The sequence below is a fragment of the Hypomesus nipponensis genome, chromosome 11 (assembly GCF_054491055.1).
Source record: "Hypomesus nipponensis isolate SF chromosome 11, ASM5449105v1, whole genome shotgun sequence".
Lineage (NCBI taxonomy): Eukaryota > Metazoa > Chordata > Actinopteri > Osmeriformes > Osmeridae > Hypomesus > Hypomesus nipponensis.
In genome coordinates this window covers 13,275,713-13,296,763 of record NC_140371.1, presented here as the reverse complement: position 1 = coordinate 13,296,763, position 21,051 = coordinate 13,275,713, and the positions used below count along the sequence as shown (strand labels likewise).

Below are 21,051 nucleotides of genomic sequence, written 5' to 3'. Positions count from 1 at the left end.
ATTCTGTGGCAAATACTCAGAGAGATTGATTAAATACAGATTTAATTGATCAAGGAACTGGTGGAAATGTACAGATAAATCTGTTGTACAGACAGCCCTTAGAGAGGAACAGGAGATAATGAGACATTGTCAAGCCAAAAACTACCATAATGAGATCTGTCACTGTTATTCCTAAGCAGTCTAGCAAAAAAAAAAAAAAAAAAAAAAAAAAAAGGGAAGGGAAGGCAAAGCAAAAAAAGAGACATTCACGTTTAAAACTGTCCTGAACATATTGGTGTTCCCCTGTTGAGTGAACTGTACAAATGAACTGGGATCCAGTCTCAGCCCTACACATAAAGTTCCTGATTTACAAACAAAATCTACAGACCAGGCAATAAGTTCCTGTGAGAAAACCAAAAAATTTTGAGTCACAGATGAAGTAATAACATATCTAATCTAGACTTTATTTTTTACCAGAATAATTAAAATATGCTTCATTCTGGTAAATAACGTCACAACACTGTAGGCACAGGCAGCTAAGGGACCAATGCAAAAATAAAAAATAATTATCAGTAGTGGCTTCTACAGAACATTGAACTCCTTAGGATAATTTTTCTTCCATCTTTGTAAATGTTTCTATCAGAGATGAACAACAGTGTTTTTGCTTTTGAGGGGGAAAAAATTGCCATTGATTCAACAATGGTTGAGTGGTTAACAAATGTAATCATGAGTTTACAAATGTTAAATTTCTCCTTCAGAGCAAGACATCCATTCTAGTCAGTAGAGATTACAAGGAACATCAAATCATTTTTCATATGTTTTAGACATAACAGAACAAAGCATGAGGATGGGCATAGCTCAGTGGTAAGGCCTTTGACTGCAGATCAAAGGCTCGCAGGTTCACATCCCGCCTGTGCTTTGCTTTGGATCTTCTTAATGAATACATTATTATAAAATATTTGAAGAAAGCTCATAAAATCACCTTGTCGTGATGAAGAAAAGTCCAGATTCAGACATCCCCAAACAATTTGCCATTGGTGGTGTAATATCATATCAAAGCTTACAATGGGTGCCTATACCAAAGGGCATATCATGGAGTATTAGTATGTGTTACTGTTAGCATACATTTAAGTGAACATGACATTAGTGTTGCTCGACTTTCTTCACCGAGTAGCAACACAACAGATCGTTCTTTTTATGACACACAATCAGAACAAGACTGTCAACTTTCTTCTCTGACCACTGCGCTTCTGTCTCCATGTCTGTGTTCATAAGCTCATTGGACTATCTTTGTTTGAAGATGATGAAAAAGACTGAACTAGTGGAAAAAAAACCCTAATGCCTTAAAAACTAAAAGGTAAAACCTGAGTGAGTCATTGTTCTACAGAAAATACATTGCACTAGAGTATGTTACTTGGTCTAGGCTTATTGTTCCTGGACATAACATTACAGGAAATATCAAAGTAAAAAGCAAGTTAATATGTTTAAGCCGCAACCCATATTAGTGCAGAGAAACATGGTTATTCTTTAAACCATGAGGTGGATCCAAGACTTGACTGGAAGGAAAACATCTAAATGACAATGAGCATGTGTTGTCTGCCAGAGGCATGATTTGAAAAGAAACATAGCTTGTTGCTGGTTCTGAAAATGAAATGTAGAACTTAAAATGACAACTGAATGTTCCAATGTAATTTGAGATTGAAAAAAATAAAAAGCATACAATTAGTATCCATTTGGCTATCATCAAATAATCGGGACTCAACTGTGTTTTTGTCTGACAATAAAAGTATTAGCACCTAATCAATGGGGTAAGTTGCAAGACTCCTGTCAATGACTCCTTTCAATGGAATCACAATACCTTATATATTGATATGTGGCCAATGGCAATGATGGTGTGAGACATGGTAACGGTGGGGGGGGGGGGTAACGTAACAATGATCGCTTAAACATTTAAAACATATGCTACATGATTAAGTGTCTTGTCATTATCATTTGGTGAAGCTATGCAGACAGAATACACAACCTGTTCTTTCTAAAAACTCTACATGTGGCATCTGCTCGTCCTAAGAGGAACCACGTATGACAATATTCTAACCGACAGTCAAAATGTTGACAGTGACGTAAACATTAAAAAATAAAATAAAAAGAGGCCTGCTTGAGAACCGAGGTGGATGAGTGCAGACACCGGGCCTGGAGACAGAGACGGCAGCCGGGGCAGAGCGGTGCCTGCTTCCAGGGGGGGGGGGGAGAGGTCTGGTCTCACAGGCCAGGAGGCCAGGCCCTGCTTCCATGTTGGAGCGCTGTCGCTGCAAGTCCCGGTGGAGGCGAGGGTGCACCAGGGCACTCTTCACACGTCTGGACCCCGAGCAGGAGCAACAGTCCAACAAAGGCCCCGATGAGGGCCAGACAGACTGGTAAATGAGGTACAGAGAACAATCTTCATCCACAGTTTTGAGGGTAGAACGCAATTCATTCCCCAAAAAAGATTTTTAGAACTTGAGATATCATGCCAAAAAATAAATAAATACCATTAAAAAAAAAAGAAGCTATTTTACAAATCCAGAGTTCTGTAGCTGTACAATGTCAAAACACGTTTCCCAATCTAAACACAAGCGGAAAAAAAAAACGACAACTAAAAAAAACAAGTTAGGAGTGTTAGTAGCAGAGCGTGGTCTTCACCAGCTTCAAACAGAAGCCCTCAGATGTGCAGAGCGCAGGTCAGACGTGGCGCGCAACTTGTCTCCGGCTCTCGTTCTCTCTCACAAGCTGCTGATCCGACCCCAGCTTCGAGTGTTGACGACGGGCGGTGGAGCCAACGGATTGTGGGGAAAGCCCTCCACCCTCTGAAGTCCGAGGCACGCCTGACCATACTGAAACTCTCGCCCACAAGACTCAGGTTGATGCGAGGGGGAAAAACACAGCCACAGCACCCCACCAGTGTAGGGCACGGAGACGAAACATTCTCCTTCAAGTGCAATAGTGTTAGGGAAATATAGACACAAAGCTTGTCCCCCCTGCATGGCAAGGCAAAAAATAAAATAAAAACTGTTCACTCTCCTTTTGTGCATCTCTTCAGTGTATTTCTGACTGTTTGGGTCTCTGTGCAATGCTTGAGTGTTAAGAGAAGTAGGTCTGAACAGAATGGAAGTCGATGTCCTTGTTTTGCCAACTCTGTGGACTTTTGAAGTTCCAGGTGAAGCCAGCAGTTGTGGTAGTGAAGCAGGTGGAAGAATCCTTTAGTAGCCTTTGCAGTAATCCATATGAAAGTAGTGATCCTGTGTATTATTGTAGAGTACCTCTCTGGTGGCCTTTTAGTAGAGATACCTTTCAGAGCGGTTGGTATAGTCCGTAGCTTTTTTTTCTTCTTTTTTTTTCTCCTTCTTCTTCACATATCCAGTACCCGCGGTAGTCTCTCCAAATCTCAGGCAGTGTCAGTGACGCACCTCATTGGCAATGAGGCTGTCCTCTCCGGACTGGAAGTCGGCCTCGTTGAGGCTGTTCCCCACGTTGATGATCTCCTCGTCCTGCGAGGAGCCCTGGCCGTCGTCCTCCCCGCTGCCCGAGCCCAGCTCGTCTGCGTTCGGATCCTGCAGCACCTGGGCAATGTACATCTGCTGCGAGAGGCGGGTGGACATGGCAAGAGGAAAAGAGACAGTCAAGATGGGATGCGGAACACGACTCCTGTCAGCGGCGGGGGCATGACACAGTGAAAGGAACGGCAAGACACATGGAAACATGCTGAGGAGACACTTACTGCAGACTTGTTGGAGGGAGAGGTGAGTGGTGGGCGCCCGTTCTCTAATCCATCCACCTCCTGGGTGTCAATCTGGGCCAAAAATGCACAGAACAGTGGAACATTTAGCCCTCGCTCGTTCACATTTTCATTCACATTTTCTTGAAACCCAGAAGGATATCTCAGAACATTTACAAATGAAGAACCAAAACGGGACAGTAGGTGGGTTTAGGTTCTGTTACTAGCAAAAAAAATTGTGGCTCATTCATGTTCATTCGTTGTGGATCAGCAGTCTAAGCTCTGTTAATACTGTTTCTTTTAGCTAACTTTCTAGACGACAAAAAAGAAAAGAAAAGGGTTTTACCATATAAAGAAAGTTACAGCATGTCCAATTGTATGAACGTTGTAAGCATTTTAAACATCCCGTTTTCAGACAAGTTCCACAAAATGCGGAAAAACAACCAAGCACCAGGCCGTCGCAGGGCTTGACACAGCACAACTCGGTTCCTCCATCGTGAGAAGAAAAAAGAAAAAAGGTCTGCGCAGCACTCGGGGTGGGGGGAGGGGTTACCTTGTAGTTGTGGGCGCTGAGATATTTGAAGTGTCCGAAGCAAACGTGGGAGAGACAGATGATGATGGTGGTGATCAGGACCACGAACGTGAACATGGACGTGGCCGCCCAGAAGCCTGGAGGGAGGAGGGAGAGGGGGGGGGCAAAGAGACGTTTACTTTGACCGTTCGATTCCACTGGACGTGGAGGTCGCTCGCGGTCGACGACCCGAGTCAGCCTGTGTGCGTGTGTGTCTGTGGTGGGTGGTGTCTGTCTCACCTGTGCGCACAGTGGAGAAGAAGAGCAGCCAGAAGAGGCAGAGGATGGGAGCCGCCACCACCTGGTTGACGGCCCCCGAGTGGATCTTCTTGTCCAGCTTGGAGGGCAGGTAGGCGTAGTACATGTTGTACCTGTCTGCCAGGTGCTTCAGCAGCATGTACATTAAGCCTGGGGGGGCCCAAGACAGGACAAAAGAAACCCAGTGAGACGAATCCTATTCTGCTTGTTGCTAAGCCCTCCTGCAGGGGGAGCCCTGTCCAGCAGGCCCCTTCCTGTGTGAACCGGGTGACAATGAAGCAATACCACATGAGAGGCAGCGAGCTATCGCCGACTGTCGGCACGGCGTGACCGACGTGCTGCATTCAGCGATAACGCGCGGGCTCGAGGGGGATGATGTCGCTACGTTGTCACACAGCACCACAAGCGCTGCTGACAACAGATGACAATTTATATCTAACTTTATTTAATCGTTCATTTGTCCAACGGCTAACTACGGGGTTAAAAGTCTCGCGGAACGCCTCTGGTCCGAGCAAACTGCTTGGTCGGGACTAACAGCGTGGCGACACACTGCGGGGCTGTTCCTAGCGGCCCGTCGCCGTGCAGAAGAACACACGGGCAGGAGAGAGGGAGGGGCAACAGTTTCAACCGTGGGCCTCACCGAAGGGCACGATGATGGGACAGGTGATGCTGTACGTCATGACCACGGTGAACACGCACATCATCCAGGCGTAGGCGGCCCCGAACTGGAACTCGTAGGCCTGGTGCTGTGGACACACACACGGGCAAGTCATATCAAGCAGAGGCCTCTCGCTAAAAAAGACCCAGAGGTCAAGGCGAGGGCCGGAGGCGTGTCGCGTTAGGGACCGACCCTCTTGACGTTCCTCCGCTCGGCAGCCGAGCGAGCCAGGCAGAGGCGGATCATGTACATGAGCAGGCCGGGGATGCGGAGCAGGTCCATGGCGTTGCCGATGAACGCCGAGGCGATGACGTAGTTCACGAAGAAGGCCCCGTTGTCGGGCAGGAACACGCACCTGGGGGCAGAGAGGGGGGGAGGGGTCACGGCGGAGACACGAGCAGGCCTGAGGGGTTCGCCCCTCCGCGGGAATGTCGAGTTCACTGAGAACGCGTTGATGTCGTCCTACGTGTTCCCCCCCCCATAGCAGGTCATTGTTACGTGACAAGCAGAGGAAGATAAGAGATACAAGATATGGGGCAGGATGTGGCCACCTTAGAGGAGCACTGAATCAAAGGGTGAGATAAGAGGGGAATTACAGGGACATAACTGTGCAATGTCCAAACAAATGACATATGACATGACATTATACTTTTCAAAAACTTCTCAGAGGGGAATCATGTGCTGGTGTCACGTAACTCAATCAATACAACTTTGTTTGGTGTGGCGGTTGACTGGGCCGTAACTGGGAACGTGTTGACATAAGCTTTTTCCACTCACTCAAATCTCACAGTGGCGTCTGCCAGGAAGCGCTTGTCAAAGAGCCAGCGGAAGAAAACATCCAAACTGCAACAGGAACCACATGTCAATATTTGAATATCCGAGTGGAAGACAAATCGAATGTTTTGAAAGAACGTATGAGTGACCGGGGTGAGCAGAGCTGAATGAATGCCTGTAGTACCTGCTCAGTCCCAGAGAGGGCAGCAGCAGGACCATGAAGATGAGGAAAGTGTAACACTTATGCATGGTGGTCCTGTTCTCCCCAGACCTGCAGGGAGACACGAGACACGGTGAGAACTCTACAATCTAGAATATTCCGTACGTGTTGGGCATTGAGTCAATCAACAGGAACACAGACTCTACAGTATGGGAGCCATGCCCTGTGTGTGTAGCAAGCCATGACTGATGCTGTATCTGTACTGTGTGTGTGTGTGTGTGTGTGTGAGAGAAGAGACCTTGTCCAGTGGGCCTCGAAGAAGGCCGAGTAGTAGACGATGGTGGGGAGCAGGGCGGAGAAAGCCCACAGCAGCAGAGTGGGGAAGAACTGGGTGACAATTGGATTCTGGAGGAACGAAAACACACTGAGGTTACATCACAAGACCAGCACAAAGTACTGCCCCCCCCCCAACCCACTACACTGTCCGTATACACCTGGTGAAGGGAGGGAGGGGGGACGACGACTCACGTTCAGGTACTCCACAGGCTTGGTGACGTTGAACTTGTCCATGGTGGAGATGATGATGGCCGGCGTGGTGAGGAAGAAGAGCAGGAGGAAGAGGATGCAGTTGATGATGAAGCAGCGCAGCCACCAGGGAACGCCCCCCACGGACAGGTGCTCCCTGTGGAGAGAGGAGAGGTTGGTCCTCTGGCCCCTGCACACACACACAGAGAGACACACACAGAGAGAGAGAGAGACACACACACATACACAGAGAGAGAGACACACACAGAAAGAGAGACACAGAGAGAGAGACACACACAGAGAGAGAGAGAGAGACACACACAGAGAGAGAGACACACACATACACAGAAACACAGAGAGAGAGAGAGAGAGAGACACACACACACACACAGAGAGAGACACACACAGAGAGAGAGAGACACACACATACAGAGAGACACACAGAGAGAGAGAGACACACACACACACACACACACAGAGAGACACACACAGAGATGCACTCTCAACCCAAGAACGTTCTACCAGTGTGCTCTTACCAGTACACGTTCTGGGGGTCGGGGGCGTAGGTCACGGTCCAGTTGTGTGTGTGGAGGCTGGAGCTGAAGGGAGACGACTTGGGCTCCCGCCGGCAGTCACAGCCCTGACACTTACAGGCGTTGAAGTCCTTCAGGATTCTAGATGCAAGATAAGGCCACCGTTACTGATGCCATGCTACGTCCCAGATGCCAGGAACAGCCGAAAGTGCAGCTCGTATTCTGCTTGGCTTCACCACCAACCCCCGTTAACTGAAGAAGGATATTCCGGAAATGCAATCCACTCACATGGCGGTCATGGATTCGTTCTGGAAGGTGACAAAGGCCATTCCTAAGGGCTTGCTGTTGACCTTTTCCCTCTCCTTCCTGTACTCCTCCTTCAGCTTGGACTCCAGCTTAGTATAGTAACTGACGGCCTCCTCCTGTTGGGGTCGACAAGCAGTCGGGCGAGTCAGCCTCACACATGTAGTGCAACACCAGTATCTCCCTGGTACCTGCTAACATTGCCATAACATCCACCTTCACCCAAATGACGACCGGTTTGCCAGACCTTGTGTTTGTGGGCTTGGGGCTAAGGGGTCAAGAGAGGTACTGTCCGGGAGGGAGGGGCGCTCACCTGCTCGCAGCCTTTGATGATGCAACAGCAGAGGTGTCCGCAGGGCTTGGGGTTGATCATGGTGGGTATGTGCTCTTTAGACTGCAGGTCGGTAAAGAACTTCTTGCTGCGTTCCGTCTTCTTCCTGGAAACACACGTGTCGTCTGTGACCCCGTGTGCAAGTGCACTGCCTGGACCCAGGTCGCCGGGGGCGGGAGTTCTGACAACAAACACCAGCCGAGCGTCGACACCGCCTCCCCCGCCTCCCCCGCCCACCACCATGCCTCACTAAACCCCAACACACACACACACACACACACACACACACACAGCTTCACACGGACTACTTACCTCTCGGAGTTCAGAGCCATCAGTTTGGCCACATTGTAACAGATACGGGCCTCCAACACGATGCAGTTTTCATAGGCCTTTCTACAGGACAGAGAGAGTGAGGAGACATTTAAGTGCCGGTATTTCCTATTAAGTCTTCTTACCAACACTGGGTCATTCATACTAACCTCAGGTATGTACTTAAACTGTTCACAAGCACATTTTGACATTTTGAACAGGATAAAAGCCTTTGGACCAAAGATGTGTGGATTAATACCAGTTTGTACATTCACTGTGTATCTTCCCATTAACATTAAACCACCTCTATATTATACTATTGTAGTACTATAAACTGTCACTACATCAGAAGGAGGTTTGTACTTGTCCGGTGGTTATCCTAAGGCAGCCACCGTTCTCCCTGGTCTTGCTTCCTAAACCCTCATATTCACCACATCTCTCTGTCTGTCTTCCCTGACTTCCTGACGCGGGAGACACGTCGTGTCTCACAGGTGTGCCTCCTGGCTGCCTCGCGTCCCGTCTGGACACTACGGCTGGCCTAGGGGGGAGGAGGGGGTCTTTGGTGAGCGCAGCAGCAGCAGCATGCCGGAGAAGACATGCGATTGAGGTTAATACTGTCGAGCCACCAGCAGCCCCACTTAGGCCATCCTGCAGCCGCATGACTCACGACTTAATCCTCCTCATCTGGCTTCTATTAGTGACAATTATAGAGATAGGCCTGCCATTGTCTGGACTGGTACATATGGGTCAGGTCAGGACGACTGGTATGAAACATGAAGAGACATGTAGTCCTGTTTCCGCAGAGGATACCACCATGCCAGTGGTGGAGACACATTTCTTACCTGCCCAGATACGTTTTGTTGTTGTCGATGTTGTTACCGTCTAAAACTCTACGTGGAACACGCCGGAGAGACACTTACTCAAAATGTTGCTTTATGAGTTTCTCCTCTGCGTACTTGGAGATCCCGTTTATGAATAGCGTGCGTTTCACCTGGGAGCAGAGCAGAGATGCGGAGGGTTTAGAGCTCGACCGTAAGAAGATGACACAGCCATCTAGCGGCTTCAAAGAGAACACGCTCAATCTGCTTGGTGACGGGGGGAAAAGAAGAGGGAACAGCGTGGCCCACAGGCTACGTGGCCGGAATGGAGAAATGGGGAAAATGTCCCGTCTGCCGGGAGCCACCCACCAGGTCATCCTCCTTGTAGTGCATCTTGGAGGTGTGGCGTCTCATGCTGTACACCGTCAGTAACAGGTAGAGGAATGCGAACGTGGTGTGCAGCCAGAGCAGTGTGTTACTGGGACAGGGGCCGACAAGAGAAACGTCAGAACACAGAGACTCAGACACACAGAGACTGTGTGTGTTTGATGGGCTTGCTTCAAATGAAAAAGGTACAAATAAGAGATGAAAAGACCAATCATGAGAATGACTCACTCAGCGTCCAGGTTGGCTATAGTGGTTCTCCCAAAACTGTAGGCATTGTTTTCTGTGGGGAATGAGGGACACACACACACACACACACACTGTTATACTGAAAACACATCCCTATGTAAATGCAGATATGTATACCAATAAGGAAATGCAAAGACCTAGTTACTTAAATTACTTTTATTGTAAAGTGTAATAGAGGTTAATGGAGGTTTAATGTAACCTTTAAATTAACTTCAATTGTGATTTGTTTTTAAATTACACTATTATTTCTGGGTGTTTTCTTGTCCTCCTCTTGCCTTTTGTGTTCATATTGGCCTAATGGTGCCAGGACTTCTAGTGTTGACGGTGTCTACTGTATAGTCAAGGCGGGATTTTCCATGACACTCAGGAAATGAAGTGCATGCTTTCCAAAGAGGCAAGGAAAGCTCATGTGATCGAATGTTAGTATGGAAGCAAAGGGCTAACCCTACGCTCTACATTCGAAAAGCAGAAATGGGCTTTGGTCAAAAATAACCCTAACCCTAAATTAATGGTGGATTGTCCAATATTTGACCAAATCTAATCATAAATCCCTTTGGTGTTCTGCATTTTTCATTTTTTTTTATATTCAGCCCATGTGCTCATCTTTAATCTAATGTGGTGAGTAAAGCCCCAAGACAAAGCACCCAATGAAATCATTTCTAAGATCTCAAAACCTAAGCAGATAAACTGCCTGTATATTTAGTTCCTTCATATTTTTTTTCAAATGCATAACAAGCCACATACAAACTTGCTTTTCTCTGGTTAGTCCCGCCCCAAAGGGCCACTCACCCCATAGGTTTCCTGAGAAGTTGACGGGCAGCACGATGCCCACTGAGAGCACGCCCACTACCACCAGCAGGCCAATGATGTGGCGCTGGAAAGACAGGTAGTGTACAGCGTCTTCACCGCACTTCTCTCTGATCTCTTCATCCCTGCAGAGGAGAAAGCAACACGATGTAGCCCCAACGGATTTCACCCGAATAAATCAAACGACGTCGACGCAAAGTGAATTGGATCGGCGACGTGTGAAAACTTGGAATACGTACTTGATGCGAAAGATGGCCGTCAGCCAGGAACAAAAGCCCTAGGAACAGCAACGAAAAGAAAACGTTCAGCCGCGGGGAGGGGGTGTTCCGGCTCCTTCTCCACGCCCACCCCAACCCCCCCTCCCCTCCCTCCCTCCCCCTGTGGCCCCGGGAGACAGAGGTCTACTCACGGTGTCTCTCTGCTCAAAGTCCATGGAGCTGGACACCGAGGTGAGGCGCTCGTAGCGCTCGGGCGTCTCGGTCGTCATCGCCGAGGCAACGCTGTGCACACAACCAAACATCGGCGTTAGGCTGGCCCGTGACATACATTTACCCACGGACGTCAAGAGAGGAAATGACCTTGGTAAAAGGACATCCTTTATACATTAGTGTCGATGCCTACAGCCTATGCACAGGGGGTTAGGACAACACCGTAGTTACAGCGGGGCCCTGAAATGGACTGAGGAGGTTTTTACGGTTCACAGTCACCCAGACAGACTGGAGTCCGTGACAGGGACAAAAGCCTCAACAGGCCCATTCCATGCAATGCCAGGAACTAGCTAGAGAACACCGATGGGGACACGCGGTCCTGTCCCGAGGCCAGGCTTGTTAAGACACAGACCGGGGGAGGGCGAGGATTGTGCTAGCTCTAGGAGAGAGGAAGGGCATTCACTTGGAATCACAACGGGGGGGGGGAAACCACCAGAGAGCCATTAATATCCACAGATGTGGGGACGCGGCCGATCCAGCAGAGCTCAGGTCAGACAGACGCACGGAGAGCGTGCTTTTCATGGAGGAAGCCGCTCCACATCAAAGCCTCGACTCGGTCGCACGCAGGCCCCTCCGTGAGAGACTGGGCGAGGAGTGCGGCTCGACGTGTTCTCCTGTGGGTCGGCCGGACCCCCTGCGCTCTGCTGCATTCGCTCGAGTCGTCGACATTTAACAAAAAGGCGATGAGGATGAAGTCACCCAAAGCTCATTGACTTAAAAAAAAAAAAAAATACAATAATAATAATTGAATTGGATGGATTATGTCCCCCCCCCCCTGGGATGAGCTTGGGATGACGGGCCTCGTGGCTGGGCAACAGGACGGGTCACAGACACAGCGCGGCACCCTGGGTTAGGGTGTATTACCTCTCCCTGTATGCATCCTGCCTGAGCGACTCCCCATGCGGTGAGCTCACACAGGGCAGGAAGCTGGACAAAGGGGCCACGGCACACAGATTAGCACGCACAGATCTGATTAGACCATCGGGGGAGGGGGGGGAAGACAGAAGGAGCAAGAGGGACAGAGTGTACCACGCAGAGAGACAGGGAGAGAGAGAGAGAGAGACAGAGAAAGTCTACTAGACAGAGAGAACTTGTAGAGAGGAGAGAGATAGAGTGTACTACACAGAGAGACATGGAAGGAGAGAGAGACATGGAGAGAGAGAGAGAGAGAGAGAGAGAGAGAGAGAGAGAGAGAGAGAGAGAGAGAGAGAGAGAGAGAGAGAGAGAGAGAGGGAGAGGGAGAGGGAGATAGAGAGAGAGAGAGACAGAGAGAGAGACAGAGTGAGAGAGAGAGACAGAGTGAGAGACAGATATAAGGGACAATTCAACAAGGTAAAATAGAGGCGAATGGGTCTGTTGAAGAGGAAAGCCTGGAAAAAGAAACACCCCACCCTCCACCACAGAGCAGAGCGGGCAAAACCACCAGCAGCCTAGTTAGGAAGGATGAAAGAGTTAGGGCTAGAAGACTGGACAAAGGAGAGAAGAGGGAGAGAAAGGCGGTAAGGTGGAGACGTCGGAGGAGGACATACTATTCCCGATCGTCCAGGCGGCTGTATCGCGGATCCATTCTTCAGGAGAGAAGAGAGAGGACAGTATGAAGGTCAACTAGGCCTGGGAAGAGCAGCCGATCATGTTCAACAAATAACACGGGCATATTTATTTGAAGTTACGGAAACCAACTCAAATCAGTGGGTGCACCGATCAGAAACTCAGAGACATCTTGTCGGGAATTCAATGAGGTAGTGGGCAGGGAGGAAGGACATCACTTATTCATGTCATACTCAAGAGTCGAGTTAGGAACTCAAAAGGGCACAGATTGTCTTAGCACGCGTACAGGTCCAAGTCAAACCCAGCAGACAGGACAGTCAGCTGGAAAAACAGGCCGGTGAAACCACCTTCCATCCTGCCACTTTTTACAGCTGAGTAAGCCGGCAGAAGCACATTCTCACCCAGTTAACCGCCCACCCAGATGATGGAAGTACAAAACAGACACAGAACCCGAGTCAGCACTTGAAACCAAGTGTCACGGGACTGCCGACGTGTCTCTATCTCTCTCTCTCTCCCTCCCTCCCTCCCTCGGCCCGTCACTGTCTCTCTACCTTACTTCGTCTCTCTCTCTCTCCCTCAGTCTGTCACTGTCTCTCTACCTTACTTTGTCTCTCTCTCTCTCAGTCTGTCAATGTCTCTCTACCTTACTTCGTCTCTTTCCCTCCCTCTGTCCTTCACCGCCTCTCTCTAGGCAGGTCAGCTGCACAAATACTTTGGGCGACGTTATCAGTCGAACAAACAAACGCACGCCGCTGGATGAAAGTGAGGGGGGGAGGGGGCGGGAAGAGGGGCGGGAAGAGGGGCGGGGGGGCGGGGGGGGGAGCACTGCTAAGAGGACGTGTAGCTGGAGGAGCGGGAGGCAACAGCCGAGCCTGAAGCCGTGTGAGGTCCCGGGTCTCCGTGTCACGGAAACACACTGATGTCTCCCATGCTCGGGTCACGAGGGCACCGCCGTCATGCTGCCTGCTCCCAGACCCCGAGTCAGCCCGCTGAGCCGTCCACCCCGAGGCTTCGACCGCGGTCGCGGTCCTGTTCATTCGTCGGTCAAATCTGAAGGCTCAGCGAACGTACACCGTGTTGTCCGTGTCGTTAGGGAAAACGGGACGGGTGGAGAAGAAAAAAAAAAAACAGATGACGCGACTCACTTATGCCCAACCATTCGTTCGAGAGGTCTGACGCTGGGGAAAGGGAGAGAGGGGGCGGTCGCGGGCCGAACAAAGCGCGTATCCGGTTGCAGGGCTAACCGCGTGAAGAGGAGCGTGGGAGGGATGCAGCTGCAGATACTAACACCTGGCCCGTCCTGCATCACTGTTCCTGAGTCCACGCCTGAACTCGGTCTACGCTGGCCTGGTTACGGCTCCTAGAGTGTTCATCCATCCGCGCGTGCGCGCGTGTGTGTGGGCGAAAACGGGGCGTGGAGTTACCTGTCTGCGTCGGTCACCAGGGCCAAGCGTCCATAATCCCACGCGACCTTCCTCAGGATGGAGAAGACAAACAGCAGCACCTGAGGGAAGGAGGGGTGAGGAAAAAGAAGAGAAAGGAAAAAACCCGTTGCGGTCACACGTCACACAGAGGACAGAACAGACGAGGGTGGGTCCTGCGCACACAGAGGCTCGCGGGCCGACGATCGCAGCGCCGCTGTCGAGAGCTTCGGAAACCTCTCTCCAGTCTTACCAGCCGGGGTCGGGTTTAACGGAGCGTGCGGGGGATAAATCTAAGAGTCTGCACACACAGCGGAGGGGGGGGGGGGTTCACTGTGAACCTAAGAGGACGATGTACATGCCCTCGGCCGGTTGCCACCTCCCCCCCCCCCCCCCATTTCCTTCCAGTCCTGCGTCATGCTCACCAGGAAGCACATGAAGTCGAGGGCGAGGACAGTGGGCACCCCTCCGAAGGGCAGGCCCTGGAGGACGGTGCTGCGGATCCGGGCGGTGTAGCAGTAGTCCCTGGAGGTGTTGGCCTGCTGGGTGGGGCAGTTCCCCAGGTCCGAGCACGCCTGGGCCCCCCACACGCCCACCATCACGACCAGCACTCTGAACATGGCTCACTGCAGCATCCTGGAGATCTGGGGAGTGGAAGGGGGGAAACTGAAGTCACATGGGGGTTCTGTAAATCACTGGTGGTCACGCTGTTGTCGTGGGAGATGGTTACGTTCAAAAGTAGGCCCAGTCAGTGTGTTTAAAGGAAGCCCAGCTACTTTGATGAAGCGTGTGTGCTAAATGAATACATTTACATTTTTAAGTCATGTTCCCCCCCCCCCCCCCCCCAAGTCTCCTTCGCAATAAACCCCAAAACATTGAGACCCGGACACGTATTCTTCTGTGCCGGTTTCAGAACAACATCTTGCAACACCAAATACAAAAAAGTGATGAATCGATTTAACTGACATAATACAATGTGTCATGCACAGAGAGAACTTGAAATACTGGTTCTATCCAAACATGTGTCCACAGGACACGAGGCACCTAGCAACTTCCAATTCCGCCGATCTGTTGCTTAACGACAACACCGAACAAGTCCGACCACGTCCAGCCTACCTGGACCCAAATGTCCTTTACCCCCACCGTGCACAACCACCTGGAAAATATGACATTGCTAAATATAAACCGAGGATCGTCTTATCGAGACAGAGTGGTGCTCGGAGGCCGCGCTCGGAAAGGGCTGGAAGGTGGTCGGCGACGCGGGCAACTGCACAATTTCCCTTCTGTGCCTCGGTTCTTCGACCCACCAACACCACCACCACCACACTGCTGCTCATCTGCCACAACACTAACTCATTTATCCTCTCCCTGGAATGCTGTGACATCACTGGAGAGGGAGGCTGCTGTGGCCGAACAATAGACTGACAGAGGACACAGGGTTCAATCTGACCCGTCTCAGCCCCGCTGGGTCCCTTAGCGCACAGCTGGATCCCTCAGCCTGCCTCCCATGAACAGTGGATACAGTAGACTGCGCCTAGCCCTATCCATGTACGCAAAATACAATAAAGGAATTGGAATCTTAGCAAATTAGGCCGGCAGCATTCCCATACTAGAAGGATGGTAGAACCGGCAACTAGAAGATTGCCGGTTTGACGTTGTGTCCTTGGGCAAGGCACTTCACCTTACTTGCCTCGGGGGAACGTACTCGTACTTACTGTAAGTCGCTCTGGATAAGAGCATCTGCTAAATGACTAAATGTAATAATAGCTACAAAAACAGACCATGTGTTTGAAGGACTAGGCTACCTTGTACTAAGGAGTACAATAGAACTTGACGCCCGTTTCCATCATCTAACCTTGACATACACATCGGGAAAAGAGTATCAAAGTCACCACAACAGTGGCTGCGTAAGCCATGCCACCTCTATACCCAGCATGACTCAGCATGGAAAACACTGAGCCACCTATCCACCTAGTGCTGGTTGCTATGACACCACATGCCTGGCGCTCGTTCTCAAAATACAAACAAACAACATGGGGGGGACGAGGGAAATGAGGAAGAAAACCAAATGGTGATCCTCCTTTTCAAACAAGTTAGACAGAGTATGAGCTCGTATTCGGCGAGCCACAAAGTCTTAAACATTGGTTGAACGGTGACAAGGGAGATTTTGGGGGGGGGGGGGGGGGGGAATTCAAAACGAATTCCGTTCAAGCCTGGTATGACCATGTGTGGTCAAACCTTTTGCGTCAGGAGACAAACCTCACAGGTTTATAAGACATGCTGATACTGATAATCTATTTGGACAAGCACCAGCTAAACCACTTCCCCAGAGCACAAGTAGCCGAACTTGGCAAGACCACAAATAACTGCCTTGTCTGATTATGCAAGAGAGTGTAGCTTTCTTTTAAATCAAAAACAGAGGGTCACTTCACTTGGACTGAAAACACTCCCCTCAGGCTGGCAAAGACTCACAGTGAGTCGGTGAGGCTGCCTAGAAACTAGCATTGGCTAAAGGCTTTAGCTTTTGGCTGCATCGTTTAGCAAAACCCTGAAAGCTGAACTGTGACTTAAATCAGCCTGGTGCAGGATTCTCAGCAATATCACCATGCGAGAAAGCAAACGAGCGAGAGACTGTCCTAAAATAACGGCAAGAAATGTGGGTCCAACAGAAGCTCGGGGACCCACTGAATTCAGTTTGTGAAAGCTGCCTGAGATTGTAAACGTCCTACATGCGTCTTCTAGTGCCGTAGCTGACTCAGTAAAAGCAGTGTACCTAGTCTAGTCATTTTCTCCTTCATGCCGTCTGACTCGACCTGTCAGATGAAATGCACATCATTTTACTGAGGCGTTCTTTCCGTCCCTTGGTATGATGAGTCACAACGCTGAACAAACTTGAGCTTATCACCAAGGTTGACATGTGTGCGCCATACAAGCTGCAGGTCTGATTTATTTTCTAGGTGAGAGAGCACAGTACATTATTGACAGGGTTTAAGGGTCATGTTTCAACAGAAATTCAATTTTTTTAAGGTACATTTTGTTTGTCTTCTAATCAGACTTGTTTGAATCTTTGCTTAGAATGAGAGGTTGGCTGTCATGTTTGACCACATTTTACAGCTGGTTCAGAATTCCTAAGATAAGAGACAAATGATTACTCCAACAACATGTACAACAGGTTGGAATAGACGTTCTTTGTGGGTAATAGCCTGTAAATGATGCACAACATCAATACTGTAGAACAAAACACAGGCCTTGAGTGTCAGGATTATGATGATGACTCTAATGCCTTTAACCAGGGTAATCAGAGGTAATCCTATCACACAGGTCAGCAGCACAGCCTTTACTACCTGTGTCAAACCAATCATACTTGTGATTAACATTTTATAATAATTACAAGTATACCGTGAGAAACCGGTAAAGTGCACACTCAAAATACCCAAGTTGTATGAAATAAACAAACGCTCAGTGTTGCCACTTGGAGAAAACATTCAGCAAACGTACCCTCGGCAGTGATTCTCTCACCTCATCACACGGTGATGGTGAGTCATAGTCATTCATCACTGGCAACATTTGAATATAGACATACATCAATCTACATCGGAGGCTTGACGACTTCACTCGCCATAGTGAGTCTAAACTGTGTTTACTTGGTGCACTAATCTAATGCACAGACTGATGTGACATCCTGGTGGAAATCACCAAGTATGCGAGTAGGCTCCCAACTTCCACTATTTAGTTTCACAGCTGTCTCTTCCAGAACACAATGGAGAATAGCACTGTTGTAAACAAGCGCTGGGACTGCAAAAGGAGGTGGGCACAGCTTTCTCCAGCAGCCTAATCTCCAGAGCACCCTTTATCATATTATATGACAGAAATGAACTGCTCTCAAACAGATAATAGGTTTAGCACTACAGTAGCAATGGTAGCCCTGGGTATAAAACAATTGAAGCTTTCCTTGCCAGTCACAGAGATGAAAAAATGAATGGAAACGCATACCTTCACTAGCAAGCCTGCCTTACTGACTTGCTCCCTCAACTGCACAAATCCAAACAATGTACGGTATACTATAACAGACACAGACAGGTTTCCATAATACATAATGTCAGGGTAGACGTCGGATCCATTACCTACGGAGAGGCAGCACATCAATATTTCATCAAAGCCTGTCGCTCAATCCTTGTGCAATTTAACTATACAAGATGGGCGAAGTGGCTCATGTTCTCTTGGTCATGCTTTATCATCCAACAACATCACTAGATGCACAAGGACCACATGTCTAAGATTTACTGAGTTCCTGGCCCAGCAAGTCACTGAACAATTCCATGGTGTCTGGTTGTAAATCCATGTCGATACTGGACATACAACAAAGTCATCAGGATTAGTTTGCGACATATGTGTCAGTAATCTGCGGATTATTTTCAACACTGACAGAAGAGGTTAGGGAAAACGTTAAATTCCATGCCCCCGAGATGTTATCTTGCTAATATTGCCTGTTACTAGCCGAGTACTGCGAGCATAGATAGATACAGTAGACCTTAACACAGCCGATACGAATACATTGGATGAACAATTTGCAAGTAACTAGCTAGCGTTAACTAGTTAAATTCTGGAAAAATATTTTAACACCCCGACAGGCACGGTAGCTCAGTGCGAAACCAGCTAAAATGGTTAGCATAGTTAGCTTGTGCTAGCTAGGTCGTGTGTGTTGCAGACAACTGCGAACATGTTACAGCATGACTATCTAGCTAGCGAGCTAATCCCTAGCTAAACTGAATTCAAAACATAGATAGATAGGTAGCTACGTTTTAACGAGCCTCTTATGTTACCAGAAGTACACCAGCAAACGATGTGTAAACGGAACGATGTGTTCCAGCATTAGTATCAGGTGTCCAAATGATCAAACGCTAGACTAGAGGCCATCTCTGCGGGAAGAGTAACGCTAGCCAAGAAATAAAGCCAGCTAGCCATCTATATGGCAATAGCCATTGGCCAGCTAACGCATTTTCTCGAGCAATATCCAACGTCCTATTTACGATGTTCGTTCTCTACTGTGAACGATGCTTCATTGCTTACCTGGTTAGCTGACTGACGATACGCAATATGATTTTAAATTCTTATTTCAGACCAGTGAGTCTGTGCTCCGACAGGACACACACGGTGGAGTTGCTAATCCCAGATTCCCGACTGTGTATGATTTCAAATTGTTTTCCTCAAAGAATATTAGATTACATGCCCAAGCATTGATAAGGTCGGATCAGCTAACTCACGCAGTAACTAGTCTCAACAAGCTAGCTAGCTATCCAGCTAACGTTAATCTAGCTAGCACATAAACACAATAGAGGCTTGACAGCCGGTTTGACTTGCAACGCAGCTAAACAGTCAGACCAAGCACCGAAGTCTAACTAGGGGCGTCAAAATAACACAGAACTATAATGACATAGATTGTGAGCTCAATCTCGATTTGCTTAACGATGGGTTTGGCTCGTTTGGCTTGACGGTTGTATACATTCTATGCACACAGATCTTTGCCTCAGTCTTGCGCGCTGTGATGACACACCCCTGAAAACCACCAATCATATAATTCTAAGGCTCCCCCATACAATTAAAAATATATAAAATCGTAAATTAAATGATAACATATTTAAATGTAATGTTGTTTTTGATATAATATACATTAAATAAATTATTATATTTATTTTTCTAACGACCGACTGACTCTCAAAGAAGGCGCGTATTTATGACGCATGCTTGACATTGGTATGGAGCATTGAGGAAAGGTAAAGTGTTAGCTAGCAAGTGGTAATTTGATGTTAAATTAATGGAATAACATAGTACATTTAATACAATTTAACTAAATTCTCAAATATTTGTCATAGTATCAATTTAGTCTCACTGGCAACCCCATGAATCAATGATCTATAGGAAGCTCGGTAGATAATCACCACATTGGAAAGGGTAGTGCTGTGATATACGGTGAATGTAAAAGTCTTATATTACCCAAGACGGTTCTTTATATAATTTCTAGTAATACAGCTACCAAGCTCGCTATATACCAGTTTAGACGAGGCTTACACGTCCACTCCGTATGGCTGTCTGAAGAATATATTTTGTTTTGGTTTTGTTTCTCTCTAGCTCTGCAGCTACGTTTAATCATGGCTGTGTCAAGATCATTTTGTGGTTTCCTGGCTGGTATTCCATCACTAACGCAACAAAAGGCTTTCAGGTAACTTACTTACATACTTTTCCTAGTAGTCTATTGCAGCGCTGCCTGCATATAGAAGTTGGGTATACTACCGTGTAAATGCAATCCCTTCGACCATTTGCACTATTGCACTATATTGTGTTCATCATAGTACGTGGATGAAGGCATTCACGTTAATTTAATAACTCAAATGGGATAAGCATTTTTGTAATGAAGTTGTGTTTTTTTGCAGTGTGTCAGCATCTGCAGCAGCCATTCAGAAATTGACAAGAGTGCGAGTTGTGGATAACAGCTCTCTTGGTAACACTCCACACCATCGTTCTCCTCGAGTCATTCATGTATACACCAAGAATGGTTTTGGAAAGGTTGGCGACAGGGTTTTACTTGCCATCAAAGGACAGAAGAAGAAGGCTCTGATTGTTGGGCAGAAAATGCCTGGAGAGCGGATGAGCCCACGTTTTGACTCAAATAATGTTGTTCTTATTGAAGACAATGGCAACCCCACAGGGACTAGAATTAAGGTTCCAATACCAACGCATCTACGCAAAATGGAAGGAGATTATTCCAAACTGTTAGCAATTGCTAATAGATTTGTCTAGTAACACAGGAAGCTTCTCTTGGAATATGTCATACAATTTAATCAGATGGTTCTAATGTAAATGCCCTGTTTCATGTTTATGGTTCATCATGCAGATATGCACATGTATATTGACTGTTCATTTGTCAAAGTCAAATTTCTTGATAAATAAATTGATCTAATCTCATAGAAGGTTCTGTTTAAATGTCTGTTTTAGTTTAATCTAGGTGTTTGGTCACTTGTGTGTAATGTGATGCCTACATTTGTTCTTTCACTTGAACACTGTCCCTCTTGCAAAAAAACTACAATAAGGTCACGGTGACTTTAACTCTCAGGTAGTGGCTGTCACTAACAAGCCTCTCTGTGGTGGCAATAAATATAACCTTTGGCACCTGCAAACCAGAAGTG

At 48.0% G+C, this 21,051-nt stretch overlaps 2 protein-coding genes across 6 annotated transcripts; one reads left to right on the top strand and one right to left on the bottom strand.

Moving 5' to 3' along the window:
* Nucleotides 1-419: 419 nt before the first annotated feature.
* On the bottom strand, nucleotides 420-19,247 carry LOC146268205 (mechanosensitive cation channel TMEM63B-like). 3 transcript variants are annotated; one of them, XM_084667237.1, is made up of 24 exons: nucleotides 18,938-19,247; nucleotides 14,293-14,511; nucleotides 13,871-13,950; nucleotides 12,428-12,466; nucleotides 10,820-10,910; nucleotides 10,650-10,687; nucleotides 10,393-10,535; nucleotides 9,586-9,637; nucleotides 9,340-9,448; nucleotides 9,073-9,143; nucleotides 8,156-8,236; nucleotides 7,826-7,949; nucleotides 7,498-7,631; nucleotides 7,213-7,350; nucleotides 6,680-6,833; nucleotides 6,450-6,556; nucleotides 6,176-6,262; nucleotides 5,995-6,060; nucleotides 5,410-5,572; nucleotides 5,200-5,305; nucleotides 4,542-4,709; nucleotides 4,284-4,399; nucleotides 3,734-3,805; nucleotides 420-3,593 (listed from the first exon to the last, which is right to left on the bottom strand). In XM_084667237.1, exons 2-24 carry the CDS (start codon nucleotides 14,485-14,487, stop codon nucleotides 3,411-3,413), a joined length of 2,517 nt encoding a protein of 838 aa, XP_084523363.1. In that variant the 5' UTR covers nucleotides 14,488-14,511; nucleotides 18,938-19,247; the 3' UTR covers nucleotides 420-3,410. The 3 variants fall into 3 exon arrangements, with proteins under 3 accessions (XP_084523363.1, XP_084523364.1, XP_084523365.1); XM_084667238.1 differs by having other exon boundaries at nucleotides 420-3,590; XM_084667239.1 differs by lacking the exon at nucleotides 12,428-12,466.
* Nucleotides 19,248-19,533: 286 nt separating this feature from the next.
* Nucleotides 19,534-21,048, top strand: mrpl14 (mitochondrial ribosomal protein L14). 3 transcript variants are annotated; one of them, XM_084710083.1, is made up of 3 exons: nucleotides 19,534-19,641; nucleotides 19,997-20,087; nucleotides 20,299-21,048. In XM_084710083.1, exons 2-3 carry the CDS (start codon nucleotides 20,017-20,019, stop codon nucleotides 20,663-20,665), a joined length of 438 nt encoding a protein of 145 aa, XP_084566209.1. In that variant the 5' UTR covers nucleotides 19,534-19,641; nucleotides 19,997-20,016; the 3' UTR covers nucleotides 20,666-21,048. The 3 variants fall into 3 exon arrangements, with proteins under 3 accessions (XP_084566209.1, XP_084566211.1, XP_084566210.1); XM_084710085.1 differs by lacking the exon at nucleotides 19,534-19,641 and adding an exon at nucleotides 19,642-19,663; XM_084710084.1 differs by lacking the exon at nucleotides 19,534-19,641 and adding an exon at nucleotides 19,687-19,837.
* The last annotated feature ends 3 nt before the right edge of the window (nucleotides 21,049-21,051 follow it).